The sequence below is a fragment of the Zootoca vivipara genome, chromosome 14 (genome assembly GCF_965207765.1).
Source record: "Zootoca vivipara chromosome 14, rZooViv2.hap1.1, whole genome shotgun sequence".
NCBI classification, from domain to species: domain Eukaryota; kingdom Metazoa; phylum Chordata; class Lepidosauria; order Squamata; family Lacertidae; genus Zootoca; species Zootoca vivipara.
Genome location: NC_142597.1, coordinates 46645523 through 46671721, shown reverse-complemented (window position 1 = coordinate 46671721; position 26199 = coordinate 46645523). Strand labels below are relative to the sequence as shown.

The following is a 26199-nucleotide window of genomic DNA, read 5'->3' as shown; positions in this document are numbered from 1 at the left end:
CAGCAGAGGAGCACCACAGCCCCCTCCCTCTCAAACATGGGGAGGCAGCAGCAGCTGCAGGAGCAAAAGGGGCCTCTTACCTCCACTTCGTTGTCGCTGAAGTTAATGACGGACAGGGCCCTGCGCACACCCTTCCAGTCACTCTTGTCGTTGATGGAGCTGACTTTGGCACACTGGCCCTGGCAAGAGATGGGGAACGTGGGGAGGAGACCCTCAGCAGCGGAGAGGGGAGATGCAGTGGCTGCCCCCAAAATGGACAGGCAGGCGGTCCTCAGCCACCGCTTAGCCCCACTGCAGGCCCCAGAAAGGCTTCTGCCAGGGGTGTGTGTGTGCAGTGTTTTACCTTCACCAGGAACTGGTACTGGTGAGGGCTCTTCTCCAGGCCCAGCCTCCGCAGCAGGTCCTCCTCGCCCCCTTCCAGCAGCTGGTAGAAGATGTGGAAGTTCCTCTCGCCGTGGTTCTGGTGCACCACCCGCGACTTCTCAAGGAGGTAGTTCAGGATGTGGCCCCCAATGGGAGCCCCCTAAGGCAAAGAAGGCAGCAGGTGTGGCTGGCAAGGGCAGAGAGGGAGCCAGCCAGCTGCTCAGGACCCCTTGGCAGAGGGGCAGGCAGAGGGAGCTGCTGCCAGAGCTCTCAGGGTTTCTCCACCAGGGGGCAGCCCTGCACACAGAGCCGCCTTTCCGCACAGGGGGGGGGGGGAGCGGCCTGCTGCTGAAGCTCTGTCCTCCTCATCTCTGAAACCGGAGCCCACCCCTTTTGGGACAGGCCAGTCTTTCCTCTCCAAAGAGAGATGCTCAAAAGGGGGTGGCTCAGAGAAGCTTGCATGCATTTTCCATAGGGGACATGATGAAAAGCTTTGGGGGCTGGGGGAAACCTGGCTCCACATGAGGACAGAGAGAGGGGCTCCCCCCACTCCTCTACAGCTCAAAAGATGGGGGTTTTCGGTGGCCCGTGTGTGCACTGCAATGCAGAAGGGTCCAGTTTCAGCCCCCGACATCACCAGGCAGGGCAGGGAGAGCAGGACGGACCAGGAGGCTAACTTGGTTTGCCCTCCTAGGGACTCACCTTATAATCGAACTGGACATCCATGTATTTCCCAAACCGGCTGGAGTTGTCGTTGCGAAGGGTCTTAGCATTTCCAAATGCCTGGAGAGGAAGAAGAGGACAACTGATCTCCAGACATGGGGAAAGGACTCTGGCTCAGGCACAGCCCCTCGGACTGCAGGCCTTGCCTGGCTTGACTTTCTAGCCTGGCCCCCAGCTGGCCTCAACTCGGACCCAAGTGCTGACCACTGCAGGGCCTCTCCTGCTTCCCACAGGCATCCTGGGCCAGGGGCTGGCAGATGGGCTCCCATGGGTGTTGGCACCCAGCAGCGCAAAGCAGACCATAAAGATGGGGCAGGTCCACCAGGGAGAAGGGGCTGTGCTGTGTTGTGTCCAGCTCTCTTCCAGGCCCAAAAGCCACAGAGGAGAAGGCGCAGCCGCAGCCCCAGCACCTTCTGAACTGGGCCTTGTGCTCTTACCTCCAGGACTGGGTTGGACTGCAGGAGCCGGTCCTTGATGGTCTCCACCTGCTCGCTGGCTGGGCAGGTGACGGCGTAGTACTGCAGCACCTTCTTGGTGGCTTCCGTCTTCCCAGCCCCACTTTCACCCGAGATGAGGATGCACTGGTCCTTCCTCTCCGTGCGCAGAGAGCGGTAGGCATTGTCTGCAATGGCGTAGCTGAGGAGGAGGAGAGAAGCAAAGGGCCACAGTCATCACCACCCGGCCAGCGCCACCGTCCGGCACTCCCGGGGCCTGCAGGGGGTGAGGGAAGGATGCCTGCTGAGGAGGCACAGCAGCCCCACCCTCAGGGACGGCCAACCTTCCAGGGCGCTTTGGTAAAAGCACACCCTTCACTCATCTGTGCCAGAGTTTTGCTTCTACTTCTTCTCTTTTCACCTGCCTGTGCCTTAAAGAGCTTCTGCTGAGGCCCTTTCTCCAGGCACCTTCCTCCTTTATTTCCAAAATGTCTACCGTAAACCCAGTACGCCTTGCCATTAAAACAAAATGTAAAACAAGTGTAAAAGCTGGTCGAGAGCGATATGGACAACTACAGGGTTGGATTCCATCTGGCCAGGGAAAGGCTGTGGCAACATCTGATTGACATGATGCAGCCAAGAGGGGCTGTTTGGCTGTGGTGCCCCAGCTGGGGAAGGACACCCCCAAAGAGACTTGCCCAGGGCCCACATAGCAAATGTTTTGGCACTCAGGGAGGCACTTTCCACTGCTACATCAACGTTTCAAGGATTTTGTCTGCTGGCTCATAATTGAGAATTTGTACTTTTTTGCTGTATGCTGCCCTGAAATCCCAACATGATTTTGGGTGGTATACGGAGAGCAAACTATTTTAATAAATAAATAAATAAAATTTGATAGGGATTGGGAGAGAATAAATCCCGAATTTAGTATTCTTTTGCCCTCCCCCTCCCTTCTTTGCTTTCCCTCATCTCAAGGAGGCTGAAGCTTGTGATCAAGAGCCTTGCAGATCCAACAAGTGGGAAGTTGGGAGGCAGCCTGTCCATCTAAAAGACAGCACCCCCCATGCCCCCCCAGCATTTCTGTTGGGCCAAATCCCAGGGAACATGGGTAGGGGGGCAGAATGTGACCTGGGATATCCCCTCCTTCCCCCCTCCCATCTCCCAAAGCAAAGGGGGTGGGAGGGAGCAAAGGCACTCCCTATATTTTGTACACACACACCCTGCAAGCAGTGCGGCTGGGTGTTTTGTCTTACGAACCCTCCAAAATTGTGCTCAGAATCAGTGCTCTCTTCTCTAAATGCGGAGTGTTCACCCAGCTATGCAAACAAAGATACTCTGGCGGGTTCCTGGTCTCTTAGCAACATGGGAAATGCTGGGCAGAGGGAGCAGGAAAATCCCACCCTCTGCCCTTTCATGCGCGCGCGCACACACACACACACACAAATTTTCCTATCCTTTAGGCGTGGCTGGCGGCCTGTGGCTCCAGAGGCCCAGGACAAGCAAGAGGGGGAGGGGGGACTGGCTTGACCCCTGGCGTTACCCACAGGTGAGGAGAGACCTCATAGAAGCTCACGCCCCGGTAGCGCTCCATGTGCTGCTTGCTGTAGATCTCCAGGTCCTTGTAGGGATTGACGGAGACCAGGACAGAGCCGATGTACGTCTGCAGAGCAAGGGAGGGAGGCGAGGTCAGGAGGGAGAGAGAGAGAGAGAGGGAGGGAGAGAAAGAGAGAGAGAGAGAGAGAGAGAGAGAGAGAGAGAGAGAGAGAGAGAGAGGGAGAGGGAGAGGGAGAGGGAGAGGGAGAGGGAGAGGGAGGGGGAGGGAGAGGGAGAGGGAGAGAGGGAGAGAGAGAGAGGGAGAGGGAGAGGGAGAGAGAGAGAGGGGGGGAGAGGGAGAGGGAGAGGGAGAGAGGGAGAGAGAGAGAGGGAGAGGGAGATGGAGAGAGGGAGAGAGAGGGGGGGAGAGGGAGAGGGAGAGAGAGAGGGGGGGGAGGGAGAGGGAGAGGGAGAGAGGGAGAGAGAGAGAGGGAGAGGGAGATGGAGAGAGGGAGAGAGAGAGGGGGAGAGGGAGAGGGAGAGAGAGAGGGGGGGGGAGGGAGAGGGAGAGGGAGAGAGGGAGAGAGAGAGAGGGAGAGGGAGATGGAGAGAGGGAGAGAGAGAGGGGGAGAGGGAGAGGGAGAGAGAGAGAGAGGGGGAGAGGGAGAGAGGGAGAGGGAGAGAGGGAGAGGGAGGGAGAGAGAGAGAGAGAGAAGCCTCTGGGATGTGGCAGTTGCATCTCAGAACACCTGGTGATCCCTCATAGTGACACTCTTCTTTGTTGCCTTGAAATATTCCTCCAGGAAATGTTCCCTGCATCCCTCAAACAACTTTGCTTTCAGCTTAGGAGGGGAGGCTTTCTCAGGGGATTATTACTGGATGTCATGAGAAACTGGAGGGGGGGGCAGAATGGTTTGCATCCCTCAATATGTTTGCCTGTGGGGCTGAGAGCAGCTGCACCTCAGGCCCCACCCCAGCCTGGCATCCTGGACCGTCTGCTCCAGAACCTGCAGTGAGACCGCCCTGCTGGGTCCCAGCACCCAAGCAGAGGGGCTCTGGGCAGAGCAGCATAGCACCACGGGGAAAGAGGAAGCTGCTGGATGAAGGGGGCTGCCCCACCCGCTCCGGCTCCACTCACGTAGATGAGGTTCTCCTTGAACCGCTTGCGCAGATTCTCGATGAAAGCCGCTTCGCTGGTGAAGTTCTCCAGCAAGACAAAGTCCTGGACTCCCACGCGGTCGCGAGCCGTCAGGGCGCTCTCCATGGCTGCTAGCCGGATCCCGTCACTGCCGACAGGCTGCGAGGAGCAACAAGAGGGGAGGCTGAGCCAGGCGGCTAGAGGTGGACAGGGAGGGAGGGAAGCCTCGTCGTGCCTGGGCTGGCTGTCAAGGAAGGGCCAAAGGATGGAGACCAGAGGAGGGGCTGGCGGGGTTCAGGGAGAGGCATCTCCACAACAAGGAGGGGACAGAAGTCCCCAACCCACCAGCAGAAGTCCACATGCCCCACTCCAGCCCAGCCAACGCCCCTCAGCTGGTTCACTACCAGAGTTTTAACATCTCCTAGACTCAGTAAAGGAGTCCAGCTCCCTGAAGCCACAAACAGCAATGCAAATCAGGATCCTTCCCAGGAAGTCTGCGAGGCAGAAGGGAGCGGCTCTTCCCAACCCCAACCCCCACAATCCACTGGCATCCCGTCCAGGCCTCCAGGTCCTGCGCATGCCATGGGGGCTCACCTCATGGTTGGCCAGGTGGAACCCCATGGGGATGAGAGACCTCTTCTGCTGGATCTGGGTCAACAAGCCCTCCACGTTCATGGCAGGGGTGAGAGGGAACGCAGCGTCCCCACGTCCTTCGCTTGCTGGGAGTGCAGCAGAGTCAGCCTGCCGGCCTCTCCCCAGCACTGCACAGAGCCCCCCCCTGCCCCCGCCCCGGAGGAAACTTTCCATGCCAACAGGAACATTTCCTCCCCTAGCAAATCCCCAGGAGGGGACAGGGAGAAAGGAGGCACACCTGCCCTCCGCAAGCCTCCCTCTTCACCTCTCCCTGCCACTTCCCCTGCTTTGCTACTGGGAGGGGCTCTTTCAAGGGGGGGGGGTAAGCCAGGGGGTGAGACCTGGAGTTTGGGGGGGCAGAGTGGGGAGAGAAAGGCAGATGCCTCAGAGACAGTTGAGCATCTCTCTCTCTCTCTCTCTCTCTCTCTCTCTCTTCTCCTCCCCATTCCTGCAGGGGCTCCTGGCACTAGCCAGCCCCCCCCCAAAGAACTCCACCACCCTCAGCACCAGCAGCAAAGGGAGCCCTGAGGTCTTCCTCCAAACACTGGCTGGCCAAGGAGGGGAAAGCAGCAGCAGGAGGTCACATCCAAGCTGGACACGGAGACCTCTGAGTGAAGCCCACCGTCCTGCCCCCCCCACTCCGGTCTCCCCAGTGCCACAGGTATAGTTGGGGAACAAAGTGGTGACTATGGGGGAGGACAGCAGTGTGATATATGACCTAGGCGCCAAATGGTACCTTGAATCTGGGTTACGGTCACCACAGTCTGCTCACCAGGGGGTTGGACTAGATGACCCCCAGAGTCCCTCCCAGCGCTACAATTCTACGATCCTATGATCTCAACTCTGCACTGCCAGATTGTACTTGTTCTTACAACACTTCACTAATCCCACTATGCAAGGAAGAGAAACACACACAGGGGAAACTATGGATTAAGGCAGAGGCTTTTAAGCTGTGCTTGCCAACCTGGCACCTAGAAATCGCCACACAATCACAATGGGACCTGCACCAGTAGCAAAACGCACCTGGGGAATTTTGAACCCTGGAGGAGAGGGCACTACCTCCCAAGGGCCTGTGCTGCTGGGGAAATGTTTAGCCTGCCTCTGGTGCTCTCACCACTGAACACCACAGCCATAGAGCATTTGCCCTGGGGGCCCAAAGGGACTGGCACACCCAGATAACTCCTCACCGCAAACCAAGGGAGACAGAGCCACAGTGATGCCCACCCCATGGGAGGTGGAAGGAGGGTGAGAAGGGGAGAAACAGGACCCACACGGGACCCTCACCCCCACATAAATCCCACATAAATCCTGAAGGCTCATCCCTGGCAGGCAACCCCCTTGGCCAGCTCTGCACTGGCTGGCTGCCTTCCCTGGGATGCGGAGGGGGAGGCAAATGCCCCATGGCTGTGCTGGGAGTGGGCAGCCTGCCCTTCCTCTGGGGACACGGGGCTGGCATGGCTGGTCCACCTGCAGCTTCTCTGCAGACGGGACTGAACCTGCCCATGCCCATTGTTCTGCCCAGACACTGAGGTCCAGCGCCGAGGGTCTTCTGGCAGTTCCCTCGCCACGAGAAGCCAAGTTACAGGGAACCAGGCAGAGGGCCTTCTCGGTAGCGGCGCCCACCCTGTGGAATGCCCTCCCACTAGAGGTCAAAGAGAACAACAATTACCAGACCTTTAGAAGGTATCTCAAGGCAGCCCTGTTTAGGGAAGCTTTTAATGTTTGATGGATTTCTGTATTTTACTGTTTTGTTGGAAGCCGCCCAGAGTGGCTGGGGGAACCCGGCCAGATGGACGGGGTATAAATAATAAATTATTATTATTATTATTATTATTATTATTATTATTATTATTATTACTGAAGGTCCTGAGCCTCTGCCCACAGGAGGGAAGTGCTAGATAGGGGAATCGGAGATTATAAGATGTAATGCTGTAATATACTTTAAACATACATGCCTTATTATAATACAAAAATTTATTAAGGAATTATAGATATTTATAGAATGTATATATAGTAAATACGCTTAAGTAAGAGTAATGTAGAGAAGCCAGAAGAGGGGTGGAGGGAAGTTAATTAGGATAAGATATAGATTTAAAGGAGAATAATATTGTCAAGCTGTACTGTGTTTAAGATATTTTGAAAAATTAATAAAAAATCTTGCAGAAAATAAATAAATAAATAGGGGAAGTGCAACACAGGCAGGGTGGTTTTTTGACTGCCTGGTAATATTTGGAGGTAAAGCAGGAGCAATTTTGGTGCTAAACATGCAGACATGTTCACTGTTTCCCCCCCCCCCTCTCTCACACACACATTTTGTGCCAGGATCTTACATGCTTTTCTTGCATCTTGGATTGGGTAAAAGCAAATAAACCTAACATTTAAAAATAGTACCGTTAGGCGTCTTTCTGAAGCAAACAAGTGTAAATTCTGCAGTATTTATTCAAACAAGAATTATAAACATTCCAATCATCGGAGGCAGAACATTGAGGCCCAAGGACACATTATTTTGTTGGGGTGGAATGGAGAGATATGGGGAGGGAGGGAGGGAGGGAGGGAGGGAGGGAGGGAGGGAGGGAGGGAGGGAGGGAGGGAAGGAAGGAAGGAAGGAAGGAAGGAAGGAAGGAAGGAAGGAAGGAAGGAAGGAAGGAAGGAAGGAAGGAAGGAAGGAAGGAAGGAAGGAAGGAAGGCCTGCCTCTTGGACACACACACACACACACACACACACAGGGTTTCCCTTTCCAAAGTAGAAGGAACTTGGGCATATAGAGAAGAAGTTCAGGCTGCTGCAGCCTCAGGAATTTCCCTCCCTGCCTCTGCTGGACCACAAGCAGCGATGCCGGGCAGAGGAGAGCTTGCCTGTGTCTTGCTCCCCAACAGGGACCCCTTTCCACACACCCCATAGAAAGGGATCCTGCTTTCCACCAACCCCAAAGGCAATTTCCTCCAGAGGCAGAATTGACAACAGAGATGGAGGAGGCTGAGCTTCTCCCCACACTCCAGAAAACACCCCCTTCAGCAGATGGGCTGGCCAGCTCCACAGCTCCAGTCAAACTGTTCACTGGCCTTTTGAAATCTCTACAGGGTCCCTCCCTCACCCAGGCAGACGCAGGCACCCCCTCCTCAGCTGCCAGGAGTTTCACGGGGCATGGCAGTGGCACCATTGCCCCAGGGGGTCCCTGCCCTGGCTGGCAAAGAGGCCCCACGTCACTCTTGCCTGGCTGGGGCAGGCTAGCATCCAGGCCAGGTGCCAAGAGGGCAGGTGGGCAGCCAGGGAGCCCAGCCAAGGCACCTGGGCCACCCTGCTCCCTCCCTCCTTGCTTGGCTGCAAAGGTTGCTTGTTGCTCTGGCCGCCCACTAGGCAAAGCTCCCCTTCCAACTGCAAGACTGAGCATGTTTCATGAGTCGACTTCCTCCTGGTGCACAAGCCCAGGCCAAGAGCAACATGTCCCACAGAGGAAAGTCACCACCAGCGGGGTTTCTCCAGGCCAGCTTCCCCACTGACTCGCGGGCGCTTCTGCTTCCAACTTCCCTTGTGTTGCTGCCCTGCCCCTCGGGCTGGGACTTAGGAGGGGGGCTGTGGGTGTCGCTCAGCCCCCCAAAGGCACCTGAAGGTGAGAGGCCCAAGTGCCACCAGAGGGGCCTCCTTCAACACCCTTTGGAAGGCTTTTTTGACTGTTTCACGTGGATTCACAATACCTCCCCCCCCCCACTTGCAACACACACAGAGCAAGGAGACAGGGCAAGCCAGAACCATCCCAGGGGCTGCAGCTGAACAAATGGCTCAGCCCTGTTTGTAAGGGCGGTGGCAGCAACGCTCTTCCTTCGAGGGAGGCTGGCCGGCCGACAAGGCTCCTATGATAAGGAAAGCTGAGGCAGGATCATTGCCTGAAGCAGTCTCTCCTCTCCTTCAAAAGCCATCATGGCCCAGGATGGAGAGGGGGGTCACCTGAGGATGACGAAGGCTCCCCCTCCACGCCAGTTCACCCAGGAGGGGCCCTTGAGGCACATCAGGCCTAGCTTTCCTGGGTCACTGCAGGACTGCCGGGGGGGGGGAGGGACAGGGACGGGACGACCAACTCCAGAGCATCACTGCTTGTGGGCTCCCCTCCCCATGTCCTAGTCCAGTGATGGGCAACCTTTTGAGCTTGGTGTGTCAAAATTTGCCAAAAAACCGAGCATTACTCAGGTGGTGTGTCACTTTGAGGGAAAAAATGTATAATTGTAATATATAACTGTATTTAATAAACCAAAAACTAATCATTTAACCAAACCAAACCAAAAACCCCTTATTTATCACAAAGTGCCCAGAGTTGTTGAGCTTTTTGGGGGGAGCTGCTGACCAAAGTTTTGGAGGTTTTTTTGGGGGGGGTATGCCCCAAAGCTGCTGTGCTTTATGGGCGGGGGAGAGAACAGAAATAAATGACAAATAATACCTTCACTGGAACTAACACGCAGCACCGACATAGTCTGCCAAAGCGCCAAAAAACCCAGCACAGAACGGGTTAAAAAATGAACGCTGTTACACCCAATCATAGTCTGCCAAAGCGCCTGAAAAAACATCACAGAAAGGGTTAAAAAAACCAATCTCTGGCTACCAGCAACAACAACAACAAAGGATCCGGGTTTTAACAGTGGAGACAAGCTGTAGCAGAGACAAGCTCTAGTGGAGACAAGCTGTAGGAGGAGCAGGAGAACAAATGGGGGGAGGGAAACAAAAACAAAAACAGCGCAAATGGGCCGATGGGGCGTGTGCCAGCAGTGAGGGCTCTGCATGTCACATCTGACACGCGTGTCATAGGTTCACCATCACTGTCCTAGTCCCTCCAAGAAATAGGCTCCCTCCCCACACCAGATCCAGAAACCCCACAGAGAAAACCTCCAGAGCTTTGTGGCCACACTGACACCCCCCCCACCTCCTCCCAAGTCCAGGTCTGCCCCTGCAGGACAGGGCCACAGGGAGGGACATCAGCTGGAGGCCAGGATCAACCCCCAGGAGACCCATGGAGGATTTTCCTGCCCCTCCTCTCCCCACCGCAGAAAAGCCTTACCACAGCCCTGAACTTCATGGCTGCCCCTCGCCAGTGTCACGGGCCTTGGTTCTCAAAGCAGGGATCCAAAGGATGTTGCCTCTACTCTCTGTTGCCTCTCCCCTCCGGGCAGCATCGCCCTGGGCTCTCCAGAAGGCTTTCCTTCATCGCCAGCAGCAGCAGCAGCCCAGATCCTGGCTCCACGGTGAGCAATGGGCAGCAGAGGCAGGCGGGCAGGCGAGTGGGCACACCCTAAATCACAAGCTGCAGCAAAAGCCTCTGCCGGCTGCCTTGGATGAATAGTTCCCTCTCAGCAGGCAAGAGGGAGAGAAAAGGAATCCAAGTGGCTGAGGAAGTTGGGCCCGAGCCCAGCACTCCTCATCAAAAGCCACAAGGAGGGGGGGGAGGGAGGGAGGGAGGGAGGGAGGGAGGGAGGATGGCGGGCCCAGCTTGGCTCCCAGAGGACGACGGCAATGGAGAGATGCCCAGCCAAGGTAGCCCAGGAGGGAGGAGCAGGCGGCCACCGGGCCACATCCACGGGGCAGTGGGAGAAACGCAAATATATAAGCTAGGGGCTAATTGGCACCTTGAATTCTGGGCACCCAGAAATCTCCACATAGTCGCAAACTGACCCGCAGCAGGAGCAAAACGTGCCTGGTGCATTTTGAAGACTTCTGTGAGGCAACACACCAAACCCACCGAAAGTCAACGATTGACCCTTTGCCGCCTTCTTCCCCCAAAGTCCACAATGTCCTGCACACACTTTCCTGCATCTTGGCCCTCTAGGCAACAGCACCCGGTGAGCCCCCCACACACAAAGTATCAGAGGTTGGGGGAGATCTGGGGCCCACCCTGCCAACAGGATTGGCATGGGGGCTTCCAGGTGGGGGGCTGTCCTGGTTCTTCTGCTGCACCCTCACATTGCCCAACCTCCTCTGGATCTCCACATGGCCAAGCCTCTGGGAAACAGTGGGTGGGTGGGGGCCAGGGCAGCAAAGGCAACTGAGGGGGTCTTCTTCAGCAGTCTCTTCTTTGCCGGGGGGGGGGACAGCTGCATGGCTCCCCTTGGCAGTGGTCAGATCCCGGCCTTCCTGGCCAGACTTGCTCTACTCAGCTGATAAGCACCTGTTTCCCAGCAGGCCTGGAAGGGGGCAGGTGGAATCTCTCCCTGGGCTTGGCAAGGGGGTGGGGCTCTGCCAGCTGCATCACCAGCCAAGCATCTCATGTTGCAGGCCACAAAGGGAAGGATTCAGAAGGGACAGAAGGGAATTGGGATCCTCGCCTGTCTGTCTGTCCCGACTCAGGATTGCCACACTCACACCTGAGAGATCAATCGATCAACTGGTCCCATCCCCCCCCCCCGCTTTGGCAGGATGAGCCTTTTGTATCCTAACCCCACAGCTGCTTGAGAAACGGAGGCCACAAGGGAGGGGAGGGGAGGGGTGGGACAGCCGAAGGCAGCCAGGCAGCCCCCAGGAGGCTGAGCAGGAGCCCGTCACCCTGGGCCTCCCTCCCAGGTACAGGCAGGGAGTGGAGGCAGAGTGTCTCTCCGCAGGGAGCTTTGGAAGAAGCACCCCAAACAGGCCAAAGGGGTCCGCTGGCTCTCAGCTCCCCATTTCCCTGTGGCCTGTGGGTAGTTTCTCTATACAACAGTGATGCCCAGCATCTGTATTACAGTGTGGGATGCTGCTTTGACAGGCACGGACAGGAAGTCCCTACAGAGGGTGGTGAATATACCGTAGCACATGATATCATAGGCCCCGAGGTCGCTAGATGACATCGCAGGAGACAAAGAAGTATAGTCAGCCGCACCAACAGGTAAAATAACAGTTTTTATCCGTGGGCTGTTGGGCTGCTGAATGGGGGGGGAATAGTGGTGCAACTGACTTCTGACAAGCACACAGAGTGCGAACAAGACTGAGTGGAAGGGGGGGGGCTTGTTTAATTTCACCACAAACAGGTGGTGTAGTGACAATAAAGGTTTATTTATTATTATTTTATTATTGTTGTTGAATCGATCAGTCGTGTCCGACTCTTCGTGACCCCATGGACCAGCGCACGCCAGGCACTCCTGTCTTCCACTGCCTCCCGCAGTTTGGTCAAACTCATGTTGGTAGCTTCGAGAACACTGTCCAACCATCTCGTCCTCTGACGTCCCCTTCTCCTCTTTCCCAACATCAGGGTCTTTTCCAAGGATTCTTCTCTTCTCATGAGGTGGCCAAAGTATTGGAGCCTCAGCTTCACGATCTGTCCTTCCAGGGAGCACTCAGGGCTGATTTCCTTCAGAATGGAGAGGTTTGATCTTCTTGCAGTCCATGGGACTCTCAAGAGTCTCCTCCAGCACCATAATTCAAAAGCATCAATTCTTTGGCGATCAGCCTTCTTTATGGTCCAGCCTTATTATTATTATCTGGTGCCAAAAGGCCCTCAGGGTGGGGTCCAGAGGCCATGCGGAATAAAATGCCACACTGGTGCCCCTTGCACAGGACCCTGCTTTGTTGTTTGTTGTAATGCCTTGATCCCCCTCGCCACCCCCAGCACCCAGAGCGCAGCAGCCACGCAGCCCCCCAGCTCAGCCTAGTCGCCTGCAGAGCTTCTCCCTGTCCTGCCAGATGTGGCACTGAGGAGAAAGAGCTGGATTCTGCTCAGCCAAAGCCTCTCCTCCTCCCAGCAGCCAGACCGTCATTTTCCTTTTAAGGAGAAAATATGTTTTCACTGGGAAAGTTCAGTGTCCAGAGTCTGTGGTTGCTGGAATCCCCCCCCACTGGAAACGCCTCCTCTCAGCAAGAAGCTCAGGAGAGCAGAGAGACTCTGGGGTCCCCTCCTGCGTCCCCCCTGCCCCACTTGATGCGTTGGACTGATCCTGGCCCTGGTCCTGAGCCGCAGCAATGGGGCAAGAATGCCCTGCAGACGGGGCCTCCCAACAGTTGAGAAGGCTCTGCTCCACTGCCCAAAGTCAAAAAGCAAATCTGCTACCTGGCTGCTCTGAGGAGGCTGCTGCAAAGGACGTCAGGTGGGGAGGACGGCAGGGCCAGCCCCTCCATCCAGGGTCCCCTCAGGGACACCCGATAGGAAGTGAGAGAAGTGCTGCTTTTTTAAGGGAGGAAACAGGATTTCCTCTGGATGATTCCCCCAGCACAATCCCAGGGAAAAGCTTCTAAGAATAGGAAATGACTGTATAAGGGCAGATTTGCACTGGGTGCCTGGCAGTTTGGGAGGGGAGCGGAGGAGAGCAGCACAGCAGCTTTGCTCTGCAACACAAACACACACAGAGAGAGGCAGGATCTGTCCAGGAGGGAGGAACTGGCCACTTTTCAGCAGCCTCTTCTCTTTGCACAGATTCAAGGGCACTGAGGCAGCGGTTCTCTCTTCCTCCCGCCCAGCAATGCTTTTGTCTAGGGCTAAGCCCCTTGCTCTGATCCCCTGCAAAGTCAGGATGCTCCCTGGCATCTTTCCCTTGGCCTCTTCCACACCTGCTCCACATGCCAAAGGTCCCCAATGGCAGAGCCAGCCCTCCCTCTCCAAACCCCTCCCCCCACCCCTCCTGCAGAGCACTGGGGCCAGGGAAGTGCTCCTGGGGCCCCAGGAGGAGGGAAAGTTGCCCCCCAAAAAACAGGTCACCCTTTTCCCAGGCAGGGACTCAGTACCTGCAACCCTTTACAAAAGAGCAGCTCCAGCTGCTGCTGCTGCTCAGAGCCAGTCTGCGACAACTAATTAATTGGAAGGGGAAAAGCCCTCGGCTGACAATGAACAGAGAGTACTGATCAGGCGTCCCTCGTGGCTCCTGGCAGGTTGGCACAACGTCCCAGCTCTGAGCCCAGGCGCTGAGCACGCCGCCTGCCCTGTTGATGCCGGACGCCGAGCCCCAGGAGGCGCTTAATGGCTTGTTTGTTCAGCTCCAGACACAGGCCTCTCCCAACACAGAGGGGGGCGGCATGGTCGTGCCACCCCCAGCCTCATGCCCAGGGAGGGGCACCCCAGGACGGCTCGTGCTTCTCTGGCGACTTGTTGCAAGGAACGACAACGAGGTCGAGATCCTGCTCCTCCAAGGGGCTCCCAGGAGCCATTGTGGGCTCCTGGAGGAGAAGAGGCAGGCAGGCAGGCAGGCAGCTGGGAGGCAGCTGGGGATGCCAGTGACAGGCCAGGGCCAATTATTGATTTGCTGCCGATTCCCACACAAGGCCCCTGGGAATTAAGGGACCGGGAAAGCCTGTGAAGGAGGCAGGGAGGTGGCAAAATGCAGCAGCTGCTCCTACTCCCCCTCCTGCGGCACTCAAGGACCTCCTTCCTCAAGAGCAGCCATGGGGAGGGGTTGGGTGGGACCAGGAGGCCAAAATAAGCCGCCCTTCAAATTGCCTCGATTGCCAGGTCATTTCCAGGCCCCATTCAAGGGAGACTTAGGCCTTAAATATCTGAAAGGCCACCTCCAGCCCTCCTGACCCTCTTGGGGAGGAGTAAGATCAGAGGAGGGGGGCCTTCTTGGTAACTCCATTGCCCTTGGATGGGGGCTGGGGCTGGAAAAAGGCATTCTCTGTGCCAGCCCCCTTAGGGAAGGGACGCGGCCCAGAGAGAGAGGACCTTCCTGCATGCAGAAGGCACCAAGTTCTGCCCCCAGAGGCATCTCCAGGGAGGGCTGGAAGAGAGAGTCCTGCCTGAAGCACCACCAGTCATGGCTGCCAGTCAGTGCAGGTAATACTGAGCTGGTGGCCAGCTTCCCTTGCTCCCTTCCTGCAGAGGGGCAGATATCTGGCCCCTTCATTACACAGTGTGCTGAAGATGCACCTCTTCACCCTGGCCTTTAACACTCGAGAGAACCCGGCCTATTCTTGTGATTGTAATTTGTGTTAATCTGTTTTTAATCTTGTGTTTTAAATTCTTGTAACCCACCCTGGGACCTTAGAAGAACACAAGAGCCTGTTGGCCAAGGAGCCCATCCAACTGGATGCCCCAATGGGAAGACCACAAAGAGGCCTCCCCTGCCGAGGTTTCTAGCCAGTAGGACTCAGGCGAAGCCCTGCTGCCAGGGATCCCTCTGTGGAGGCAGAGCCCAGTCCTCAATGGCCTTTACCCCCTTGTATTCCTCTAATCCTCCTTTAAGGCTGTTTGTCTAATCCTCTTTTAAAGAGCAGGTAACAAAGTGAGAGCTGAGGCTCCAATACTTTGGCCACCTCATGAGAAGAGAAGAATCCTTGGAAAAGACCTTGATGTTGGGAAAGATGGAGGGCACAAGGAGAAGGGGACTCCCTGGAAAAGACCCTGATGTTGGAAAAGATGGAGGGCACTAGGAGAAGGGGACGACAGAGGACAAGATGGTTGGACAGTGTTCTCGAAGCTATGAACATGAGTTTGACCAAACTGCGGGAGGCAGTGCAAGACAGGAGTGCCTGGCGTGCTCTGGTCCATGGGGTCACGAGGAGTCGGACACGACTAAACGACTAAACAACAACAACAAAGTGAATAAACAATAAGCTACAGAAATGTTTATCCCATAGGGTGCAATCAGGGGAGCCAAGAATAAGGCCCCCAACCTCTCCCAGCAGATGGGTGTGGAAAATGCACCTTGAAACAGCCCAGATCCCCACCCTCATCCTCTTTTCCTTTTCTGGTAAGCAAAGGCTGGAAACATGGATGGCCTCACCCAGGAGCTCCTGGCCTTTGCTGCTGCTTCTCTGAGGAGACAGCACCTTTGCACACCCAAAGTTTGGAGGAGTCCCCCTCTCTCTCTCTCCACAGCCTGTGACTGCTCAGCAGCTGCCCGTGAAGTGAGGCCTGCCACAAGAGCTCTCCAAATTCCTCTCCCTAGGAAGGCTCCTGTTATAAGAATTTTGAGGTCATATCTATATATATATAATAATTGTTCATAAAACATGTACATGAATGTACAGGCACATGTCTGAAGCAGCACAGGAAGACAGGCCTTTCTGACACCATTTTGACTCTCTCTCTGACCAGGTGTTCCTCTGCAAGGAAGAAGTGGGGTGGGGGGAACCTTCTCATTGTCTCAGGAATTAAAGTGATAATCCCTGGCATCCTGATACCTGACTGCCAGACAAAAGGGTGTGATTAACTTGGCTGGGAAACAGGGAAATGTAAATATCTCTCAATTTTGTTGATTAGGTTTTGGGGGGCAGGGGGCAGGGTCCAGACTGCTCAGATTACTGCCACCAGACCTCCCCTTTCATGATGTACCTATGATGAATCTAGGGAGGGGGGTCTTGGGCTACACCCCTTCTGTGACATATGGATGATGCTTCTGGGGGGTGGGCTGAAACCAATTTCAAATTTCTTTTTAAGGGCAAGACATCTTTGTTTGGGGTTCCTTCCTTGTTCTCCTGTGTGAGAGGAAGGACCCTGTTGCAACAGTTAAAATAAAAGTGCCTTGCTTCGTACGTCCTGGTTTGGTCTCTGTTATTTGGTGGGCAGGAGACGCTTAAATTCGTCTGCTTGCCTGGATCCTTGAGCTCTCCCTGGGTCAAGATCCATTTCTCTGGGTTCATAGGAACCAGCTTAAATTTTACAACAATTTGGCGACCACTTCGGGGACCCAGTTTTGCCTTGAGCTCCGGGTTCACTGAGGAAGGGGAGCCCAGCGCGCCCTTGCCTCTTTTGCAGGGGGGTAAACCAACCTCAGGACCCGAGGCACTTGGTAGTAATTGAGAGTCCAAGCGGGACCCCCAGGACGAAGCAACGTTTAAAGGGACAAGGCTGTTTTTTTTTCAGGAACCAGTTGGAAGCTGGAGACAACGGGATTCGACTGAAAGGATCGGTCGTGAGTATTAAAAGGGGACACCTTGGGTGAGCTAAGAACCACAGCAACTAAAAATCTATTTCTCCACTTGGACTATCCTTTTCTACTCTCCTCTTTGGACCTTAGTTGCAGCAAGGCTGCCAGGCACAGTTACAAGGTAGAACTGAGGTCCAGGGCAACAGTCTTTACGTTAAACGCAGAGCTCAGAAAGACTGTCCCAGCTCCCTTCTGCCAAACTGAGCAGAAGTCTGAGCAAACTGTCGCTTTTCTACCAATCTGGGAATCTGGCTATCCCAGCTCTGTTTCCTATTCCTCTGCTCTTAATCTTCGGGTGAAGACGCCCCCCTGCCATGGCGACCTTTGTTAGGTATGACCCATGACCAGAGATTGCAAGTGCGCCCGTTCCTTTCCTACTACTCTGTATCTCTGTATTCCTCAGTTCCGACCTGACATTGCGTAGGCAAGCGTTCAGTAGGATATGAGTCTAGTGTGTAAGAGGCAGGGAAGTTGCTGTGGAACCCTCAGGCAATTGATGACCAGTGGGAGGGTTCCAATAGGGTTTTAGCTGCACCAGGCCGCCTAGTAGTTAGTGCACGCGAACGGCAGGCAGGAACACCACTAGGACGTGGGGGTGAGTCATAGACTCGGGAAGTTAAGAGTGTCCAGGAACAGGGTCGGGGACCCGAACTGCAGTATAAAAAGGCTTAAGTAAAATGGGTGCAACCCACTCTAAGGAATTCCTTTCCCAGACTCCCAACCGAGGCAAAGCACAACTGAGGCTTGGCTCCGGTAAGGACTTTGAGGATGAAAGTCCACTCCAATTCGTTCTCTTAAATTGGCACGAAATCCCCGGGGCGGACAAGCTTGAAGGGAACCAATTGCAAAAACTTTGTAAGAAAAAAACACTGGGTCCGCTTTACTATGGACCACCCAGATGAGGGGAAATGGCTACCAGGAGGTTCCTTTAACATACAGTGAATCTCCGCTTTAAAATTAACCCTGGTGAACTCTGAATGGGAAAAGTTTTGTGAGGAATCCTACAAAGTATGTTATGGTATAAAATTATATATGTTTGCATGTTACATGTTGTCTGTGTTGTCTGTGAAGTGTATGTGCGTCTGATCCTTGTGTCTGCTATAGTTCATTGTTCCCCTTAAAGTAAATGAGAGATATAATCCAGGTTTAGGAAATTAGGGGTTTGTGTAAAATTTGGCCATGACACCCACAGACTGCCTTTTTTAAAGCATGCATAGTTTAAAATAATATAATAATAAGGCAAGCTTGCTTAAATAATCTTATGTAAGGGCTTGATCAACCCAAAAACAATGGCAAATATTTAAAAGAGTGGAGGTAGTGTGTAAAGGTTTGTTTTAAAGAGGCTGTAGAAGGCCATTTTTTCCTCTCCAAAAGTAAAAAGAGGGGGCAGGATGAAGGAAAATAAGAGTAGTAAGTTTGAAAATGCTTGCTCAATGCTTTGAAAATATTTTGAAACTTGAAAATGTTCACTTCATGAGGTGTGCAAATGTTTGTTATTGAGAGAGGCTCTAAAAGGGAGTCTTCCTCCAAGTGACTAGAGGAATATTGACTAAAGGAAAATTGAACAGCTATTCCTATAAAGGTGAATTGTTTGTCAAAAGTAGAGCTTCCTTAGCCAGGAATTGTCTATCTGAGTCTAGTTTTAACTTCAATTGTGTTGGGCTCCTGATATCACCTCTTAAGGAAAAAAACTCATCTGCTAAAGGGTTCTATATAAAGTTGGTATTTTCATTCAAATCTTGTGAATCCTGTATCTTAGAGGGTTAGACTAAATGACCTCAGGGTCCCTTCTAACCCCCATTTTAGAGCTATGTGAAAGGCAATGTGTCTGATGTGGTGATGGGTTGAAATTCAGCCCAGCTCTGCTTTCTGGCAAGGAAAGATTATTGGTTTTCAGAGTTGGAACAAGAGTGTAATTGTTGTTTTTGTGGAGTGATTATATAAGTTTTTATCACTTTCTCTATTAAGGGTTAAAGTTTAAGCACATATGAAAGTCTTGAACATTTCCCAATCTTTCTCTAGAGAGTAAAAGTGGGGTGTATGTGCATACCTACCCCTTTCTGTACAGAAAGGGGGAGCGGGAAGGGAAAAGGGAGATTGTAACCTTGAAAATGTTTGTTTGTGAACTCACAATATTTAAGGTCTGTGTCACAAGGGAGCCATGTGCTCTGTATGTAATGTTTCACCATGTGACTATGGAATATGGTGTTCCTTCTAGGGAAATGTTATTAAAAGTAGAGGATCCATAGCCAGCAAATGTCTATCTGAGTCACTTTAACCTTGATTCAAATGGACAGAATGGTTTTAGTAAGGAAGTAAATTCCCTCTTAAACTGTTTATCCAATCTTAAGGTTTGCTAAAGGCTTCTATATAACGTTGGTACTTTTAATCTTCCCCTTCCTTATTTTTCCCTTAGTACACACATGTGCTTCCGTGATAGGGCATAGCCTGTGTTTCCTTCCCAGTCAGGCGTCTGTACTCAAATGTATGTGTATCCTAAGGGCAGTGATAGTGTTGAGATCCCCATATTTCAGAAGGGGTGGACTAGATTACTCAAGATCCCTTCCAACCCTTTCCAAACTTGCAAAAAGGAGGGAGAGAAAATGTGTTTGTAAGCACTGAAAAGTGAGTTTCTGTGTAAAATCTAACCCTATTTTAAAATCTACTCTTTCCCCTTCCCTTCCTTTATTCAGATGGTAATTTTGTCAAGAGGTGCAGCACTTTAAAAAATGGTACAATAGACTGCCGAATCATGAACTCTGTACATGCACAGAGGCTATGTCAGCTTGAAGAGGAAAATAGAGGAGAAAAATGAGGTTTTAACTAAGGGGCGAAAAGGTTATAATCTGCTCATGAAATATTATTCAAATTTCTTAATGTAAAGCTTTGAACCACTGAGGGAAAACAACCTCATGTGTGTTACTGGTCCATCAAGGTTAAGTGGTTGCCAAGTTCCAAAAATCTTAACATGCCAGATTCTTTCCACAGGTATAAATAGCAGAGTACTACTATAAGTCTGTCTCTTGAGTAGTTTATAAATTAATTAAGAGGTTCAAGGTTATGCTTTGCACATGAAACTTAAATTTAAATTTCCTTATGTAAAAATAAATAGATAAAGAACCATTGAGAACCATCAACTGTTTAGAAGCTGCCAATTCCAGTTCAACATGCAAAACTCTGTACATTTTAGGAACATTTCCTGACTGATTTTCACATGAAATAATTTTCCCTTTCCAGCAGAATACTGAGATTCAGGGTGTGGAGAAATTCTTTCAGAACCTTAATGCAAAATTATCTCCCAATGGGGGGGGGGACGCCACCTAAACAAGCCCCTCCACACTTGGAAATTCATAGAAAATTGCTGTCTACCAGTTGACAGACTATGCAAACAAAAGGCTCCATTTCTTTCCTAGCAGGTACTCAGGATGGATACTTATCTCCCATTTGCATTTCACCCCGAAGCATTACCCTATGTTAATATAACCCTCCCTTTTCTAATGTAGCAATGATTGAGTGTTTTGCCAATTCTTTTCTTCCACAGCAAAAAAAAAAAAAAAAGTGAGGAGTGAGGAGATACAAACAGTAATTTCATTTCTCTTTGGCGCTTCTCTTTAGCTTATAAATAATCTGCTTCCATTTATTATATCAGTTTTTCCATTATGTCTATGAAATTATTCTAACAATAACCAGGTAAAAATTGTTGTGTGAGTGGTAATCTAAATTTTATTTTGTTTTATTTTTGTATCTTTTTTTTTTTGGTATTTCTACTTTTTCTTTCTGTACATACAAATGTAGCATCTAAGTCATTCTTTCCTGTAAATAATAATAATAATAATCCCTTTCAAACAAGATACATGAACCTCAAAGAGAATTCAGAACCACATAAGGAAAATGTTAATAACTTATCGATTGTGTCCTAATTAACAAAATTTTTGTCCTTTGTTTCCTCCACAGCCAAACTAGGTGAAGTAAATTAAACTGACTGAGTAGACAATAACAGCAGTAATTAAATAACTATGATCTTATATTATTTGCAGCTCCCCAAGAAGAAATTTCTAGAATATTCTCCCCTTTCTTGACTATTTATCACTATTATTTTTTAACTAATTATATCTTCAGGCCCCAACCCCCTGCAGGCCTATTTTCAAAAGGATGTTTTACAGGAAACCAAATTGACATTTTATCTCTTTGATCACAACCTAAGAAGGAGGACCTAGAAAGCTATAACGTTTCAGCAAGGTTTAGAAGTGCTGTTATAGAAGTACTGTTAACTTCCTCCCAGTGACTCGAAGGCAGACAAGAAAACCCCCTTGTTGGAGATACATGCAAAAGCAGCAAGAATTATCTCAAGTTCACCTGATTGCCTCAAGATATACAAATGGCGTATAATTAATAATTTGAAGGTTTTGTGCATTATGTGTTATATAGGAATACTGAAATGTGTCAAATGACTTTGGGACAAAGGGGGAAAGTGAATTGCAAGGACATTCTCTCTCCTTGACCTCAAGACTCTGTGCCCTAGGATTTAAAAGCAGCCGGAATTGTCTCAAGATCATGATGGCCTCAAGACATACAACTGATATATAATTATTAGGTCTTATGTTGCGTGATATTCGACAGAAACATTGAACTATGTCTGACAGTATGTTATTTCCACAAGGAGGGGGAGGTGAACCAATTTTGTGTTTAATTGTTGGGTTTTTTTTTTAAAAAAAAAATGTATAGTGTCCCAATGTTTTTTTTTTGTATTATTGCCATGCATTGTATGCCTTTTAAAGGATCAGGATATTGCATAGTTCAGTATTTAGATTAGATCAACTTATGACCACATTTTCTTGTCCCACCTGGCACTCTGCAGTGTGCCAACCTTCTCTACACATTTTTTAAATTTGTTTTTACTCATTTTACCAAGAATAAGCTCCAAGATCCATGAAACACCAGATAAATGAAGGTATTTATGTCTTGATTTAACAGGAATGATCCCTTTTAGAGTTAAATTTGACTAATTTGGACATGTTTTATGGGGCTGTATAAATTTTAATTTGGCTTCAGTTCTAATTGGGCAAGTGTATCCAAGGTGCAAGTAGCTTTCTTCCTTTAAGAGCAACTGGGCAACTCCCTACAGTGCAAGGCCAGAGCCTATAATAAAGGCCCATAGAAAGCCCAAGGCAAAGGCATCTCTCTCATGACATGTCCAAACCTGTGGCAGCTATGGTGAGTGCCAGGCGACATGGTCAATATGAAAGCCCTAAGGGGATTCACCAGGGATTGTTGCTGTTGTGCCACGTTGGAGGTGTGCAACCAGAGGAGAGCTAGCTTTTGACACCTGAGAACACACAAAAGGGTAAACAAGCAAACTGCACTTTCCAGTCAATATTGGTGGACCATCCTGTTAAGTGTAATACATAGACCATTTTTGAGAAATGCTTCTCCCAAAGTACTAAAACAACACATCTGGTTATTCTTTTGTGGGGCAACAATTTTTAAGAAAAATTATAGCCCCAAATGGGGAATTGTTATAAGAATTTTGAGGTCATATCTATATATATATAATAATTGTTCATAAAACATGTACATGAATGTACAGGCACATGTCTGAAGCAGCACAGGAAGACAGGCCTTTCTGACACCATTTTGACTCTCTCTCTGACCAGGTGTTCCTCTGCAAGGAAGAAGTGGGGTGGGGGGAACCTTCTCATTGTCTCAGGAATTAAAGTGATAATCCCTGGCATCCTGATACCTGACTGCCAGACAAAAGGGTGTGATTAACTTGGCTGGGAAACAGGGAAATGTAAATATCTCTCAATTTTGTTGATTAGGTTTTGGGGGGCAGGGGGCAGGGTCCAGACTGCTCAGATTACTGCCACCAGACCTCCCCTTTCATGATGTACCTATGATGAATCTAGGGAGGGGGGTCTTGGGCTACACCCCTTCTGTGACATATGGATGATGCTTCTGGGGGGTGGGCTGAAACCAATTTCAAATTTCTTTTTAAGGGCAAGACATCTTTGTTTGGGGTTCCTTCCTTGTTCTCCTGTGTGAGAGGAAGGACCCTGTTGCAACAGTTAAAATAAAAGTGCCTTGCTTCGTACGTCCTGGTTTGGTCTCTGTTATTTGGTGGGCAGGAGACGCTTAAATTCGTCTGCTTGCCTGGATCCTTGAGCTCTCCCTGGGTCAAGATCCATTTCTCTGGGTTCATAGGAACCAGCTTAAATTTTACAACACTCCACTTATTGGTGCTGCTGGCCAAACACTCGTGACTCATTCTTTATTGCAGGATCCCAGCCAAGGCACACGGAGCAGAACAAACACACCTCTGGGGACCAGAGTGCCAAGGCAGTGCCCTGCCCAGACAAGGGCTGCCGTCTCATGAACTCTGAAATGCGGAAACATTCTCAGAACAAGCACCACCAAGTCCTGCAGGGGCTTTTCTTACTCAACATGGCTCAGCAGGAAGCCTCTGCTTGCCGTGCAAAAGGTCCAGGCCCCATTTTGCCATGCAAAATGGCATCCCAGGCAGGGCGGCTAGCAACCTGGAGAACCACCAGGTGGCCAGCCAAAGGACCAAAGGTCTGAGCAAGGCAGCTTCCTGCACACAGCAGCTGGGGTGTGGCTGCAGTACTGCTCAACCAGGCCAGCCTCTTTCCATCATCATTCCTTTCAGATTGTGAGTCGGCTTGACTTTATAAGTCCCAGATGAAGAACCAAGCTGAGCTGTTTGGTTGCCTTGCTGCCAGCTCTGTCTGGCCAAATAAAACCAGGTCCTCTTCCGATTCTGCTTGTGTGTCCCCCCATCTCACATTACACAAAATGCAGAAACCAAAATTATTTGTCAACCATCACACGCCCCCTGCTAAATCAGGGATGGGAGATAGGCAGATTGTTAGATGTTGCTGGACTCCAACTCACATCATGGCCAAAGATGATGGGAACTGTAGTCCAACCAGCATTCAAAACTTGCCAGGCACTGGGCACATTTCGCCCCTGGCTATTGGCCACTTGCAATGAAGTGAAGATGCCAGGATGACACCTGATGTTGTTACCATCTGGAGGTGCCTGCCTGGGGATCCTTGGGTCTGGACTGTTTTCACACACTAGCAACACAACCTGTAAGATTCTATCTGTGATATTTTATCTGCACAATCAGAATGAATTTCAGGAACCCAAAAGTCATATTGAAACATATGACTTCCAAGGTGTCTGGTGCCCAAATGGCAACTAGGCATTGAGTTTTGGCGACTGTAACCCTGGTTTAAGGAGCCATTCGGTGCCTAGTTTCTAACACTGAGTCCAATGTTATCCAGAGGACCATTGAGGCTGTGTTCAAAATTCCCCAGGCGCAAGGCGCGTTTCGTGTCTGGCACAGGTCCAATTGCAAACAAGTGAAGATGCCTTGTTGCCAAGTTTGGTGGCTGACATTGCCACCATCTGGCTGGTGTGCAGCAGTTTTCTGCTCCTGCTTCAAAAGACGTTGCTGCATGCCAGCCAGCCTGCCAATCTGTGGCGATGTCTTGTTGCTATAATAAACTTCATTGGGGGGAAAGGCAACTGGACAATGCATTGTGGCGACCGTAACTACGATTTGAAATTAGTAGAGCGCCAGGTGCATTTTGCACCTAAAGAGTCTCCATTTGCAAGCACCTCAAAAAGTCTGGGCACCATTTTTTGCGCCTGGATGACACTCCAGGATTCCTGAAATGTAGCTGCTTTGAAGCCTTGAAGCATACATTAAGAATAGACAGTATATTAAGGAGTTTAACAATAGAGCAGAGTGTTTTGAAAACTGAAGTATGGTACCAATATTTATATTGTCAACACCAAATTAAACATGCATTAACAATGTTGCTGACCCTGCCCTCCAGTTTTGACGCCCACAACCCAGGTCTCAGAAGCCATTTGGCTCCTACCCTTCATATCCCAGTTTCTCACACTGACCGTAACCTAGATTTAAGGTGCCATTTGCCGATTAGCTTATCTACCTGAGTTTCTAACACTGGACCCTGACCCTACAGACCCACTTTACACCCAAAATATATACACATGAAAGGCTCAGGGAGCTATGGACACTTCTGATCCCAGAGGCTGGACCCACAATTGCAACAGCCACCTGCACCTTTGCCGCTGTCCTTACAGAGGCGCTGGGGAGTGGGGCACCCCTGCCACGCCTTCCCCAGGAAGCGCTATGGGGCAAGGCAGGGGGCAGGCCCTGCCTGGGCTGCAGACGGAGATGGCAGCTCTGCTTCCAGCCTGTCATGGCAAGCCCCCCCTCCACACAAGTCAAGCCCATGGAATGAATGGAATGCAGTTTGTGTTGAGATCTGGCGAGGGTGGGAAAGGGGGAGAGAGCTGACTTTAGTCCTACTTTCCACAGTGGGGAGGAGTGGCAATGCCAGCGTGTGGAGAATCTTGCTGAAATTCCTCTCTTGCACGGGACCCAAGTAGGGGAGAGAGAAGCAGAGGAGGGGAGCAAGGGAGGGAAGAAAGAGCGCAGGGCCCTCCTCAGCAACGCTGCCAATGAGAGGAGAGCAGAAAGTCCCCAGGGACAAAAGGTCAGGAGGGAGGCTTTCTGCTCCCAGACCCCCGAGTGCCTGGAACAAGGTGCGGCTGCTGGTTCTTCCTGCCATCCCCACATGCAGGGAGAAGGGCCTGGGGGGGGGGAGCGGGTCTGGAAACCTCCTTTGTCCAAGGAAGAGCACAGGAACCCAGCAGCCTCACAGGTCCCAAGCCCTGAATCCCCACAATTCAAACTCCAAGGCAGTAAGTGGGACCAAATTCCCAGGGCTGCGCTGAGTTGCAAGCCTGGAAAAGGCTGGGATTTGGAAGAGCCTGGAATGTTTTCTATTCTTAGCAGCCTTTCCCCTCAAGAACCTTCTTTCTCTCTCAGCAGAAGAATTTCCCTTGCCAAATATAAAAGTGTCTCAAGTGCTCTTGTTCCAGAGGACTTCAGCCCCACCCCCACTCCCCGGAATTTCCCATGCCCCCTTCAGCTGCCACTCCCAGCAAACAACCCACAGATGTGGGTCCAAGCCCCACCCCAGAGGGCAGACGGTCCTTCTCTCTCTGACATGCCACATTCTCATCCCACAAGCGGGGGGGGGGGGGAGCAAGGCCAGCCAGGGACAGGCGACTTCCTAAGGAGCCACTCAAGCCAGCTGGAGGGTTAGCTCTTGACAAAGCGCACACAGGGATCCCAGCAACCTTCCTGAGTAGAATGATGGTGATGGCTCACATGAGGGAGCTTCCCCCACCCCACTTGCCAACTGGCAAGAAGACACATTCAGGCACCTTCAGTTTGCAGCATATTCATGATTATTGCCTGAAGTAAACAATGTCTTGTTTTACTTCTCAAAGGCACCAAAGGATATGAACAGAACAAGAGTTTGCTGGGTCAGGCCAACAGCCCATCTAGTCCAACAAACTGCTCTCACCAGATGCCCATTGTGGGAAGCCCCTGCCCTTCTGCAACTTCTAGCATCTGGGATTCAGAAGCATCACAGCCTCTGACCGTGGAGGAAGAAGACAGCCCTCCTGGCTAGATAGCCTCCTCCTCCATGCATCTGTCCA

General features: G+C 51.3%; 1 protein-coding gene across 5 annotated transcripts in view; it reads right to left on the bottom strand.

The window, feature by feature from the left end:
• MYO1C (myosin IC) overlaps nt 1-26199 on the bottom strand; it is a 47257-nt gene that overhangs the window by 11881 nt on the left and 9177 nt on the right. For 3 of the 5 annotated variants that reach the window (XM_060268421.2, XM_088658151.1, XM_060268426.2), the window contains exons 2-7: nt 4192-4350; nt 3065-3180; nt 1524-1722; nt 1066-1146; nt 344-523; nt 81-179 (exon numbers count right to left, since the gene is read on the bottom strand). In XM_060268421.2, the coding sequence (XP_060124404.1) occupies nt 81-179; nt 344-523; nt 1066-1146; nt 1524-1722; nt 3065-3180; nt 4192-4350 (834 nt within the window). Of the gene's footprint in view, nt 1-80; nt 180-343; nt 524-1065; nt 1147-1523; nt 1723-3064; nt 3181-4191; nt 4351-9257; nt 9374-9872; nt 10204-26199 lie in introns of those variants that run through there. The other 2 variants (XM_060268423.2, XM_060268424.2) reach the window with 2 other exon arrangements.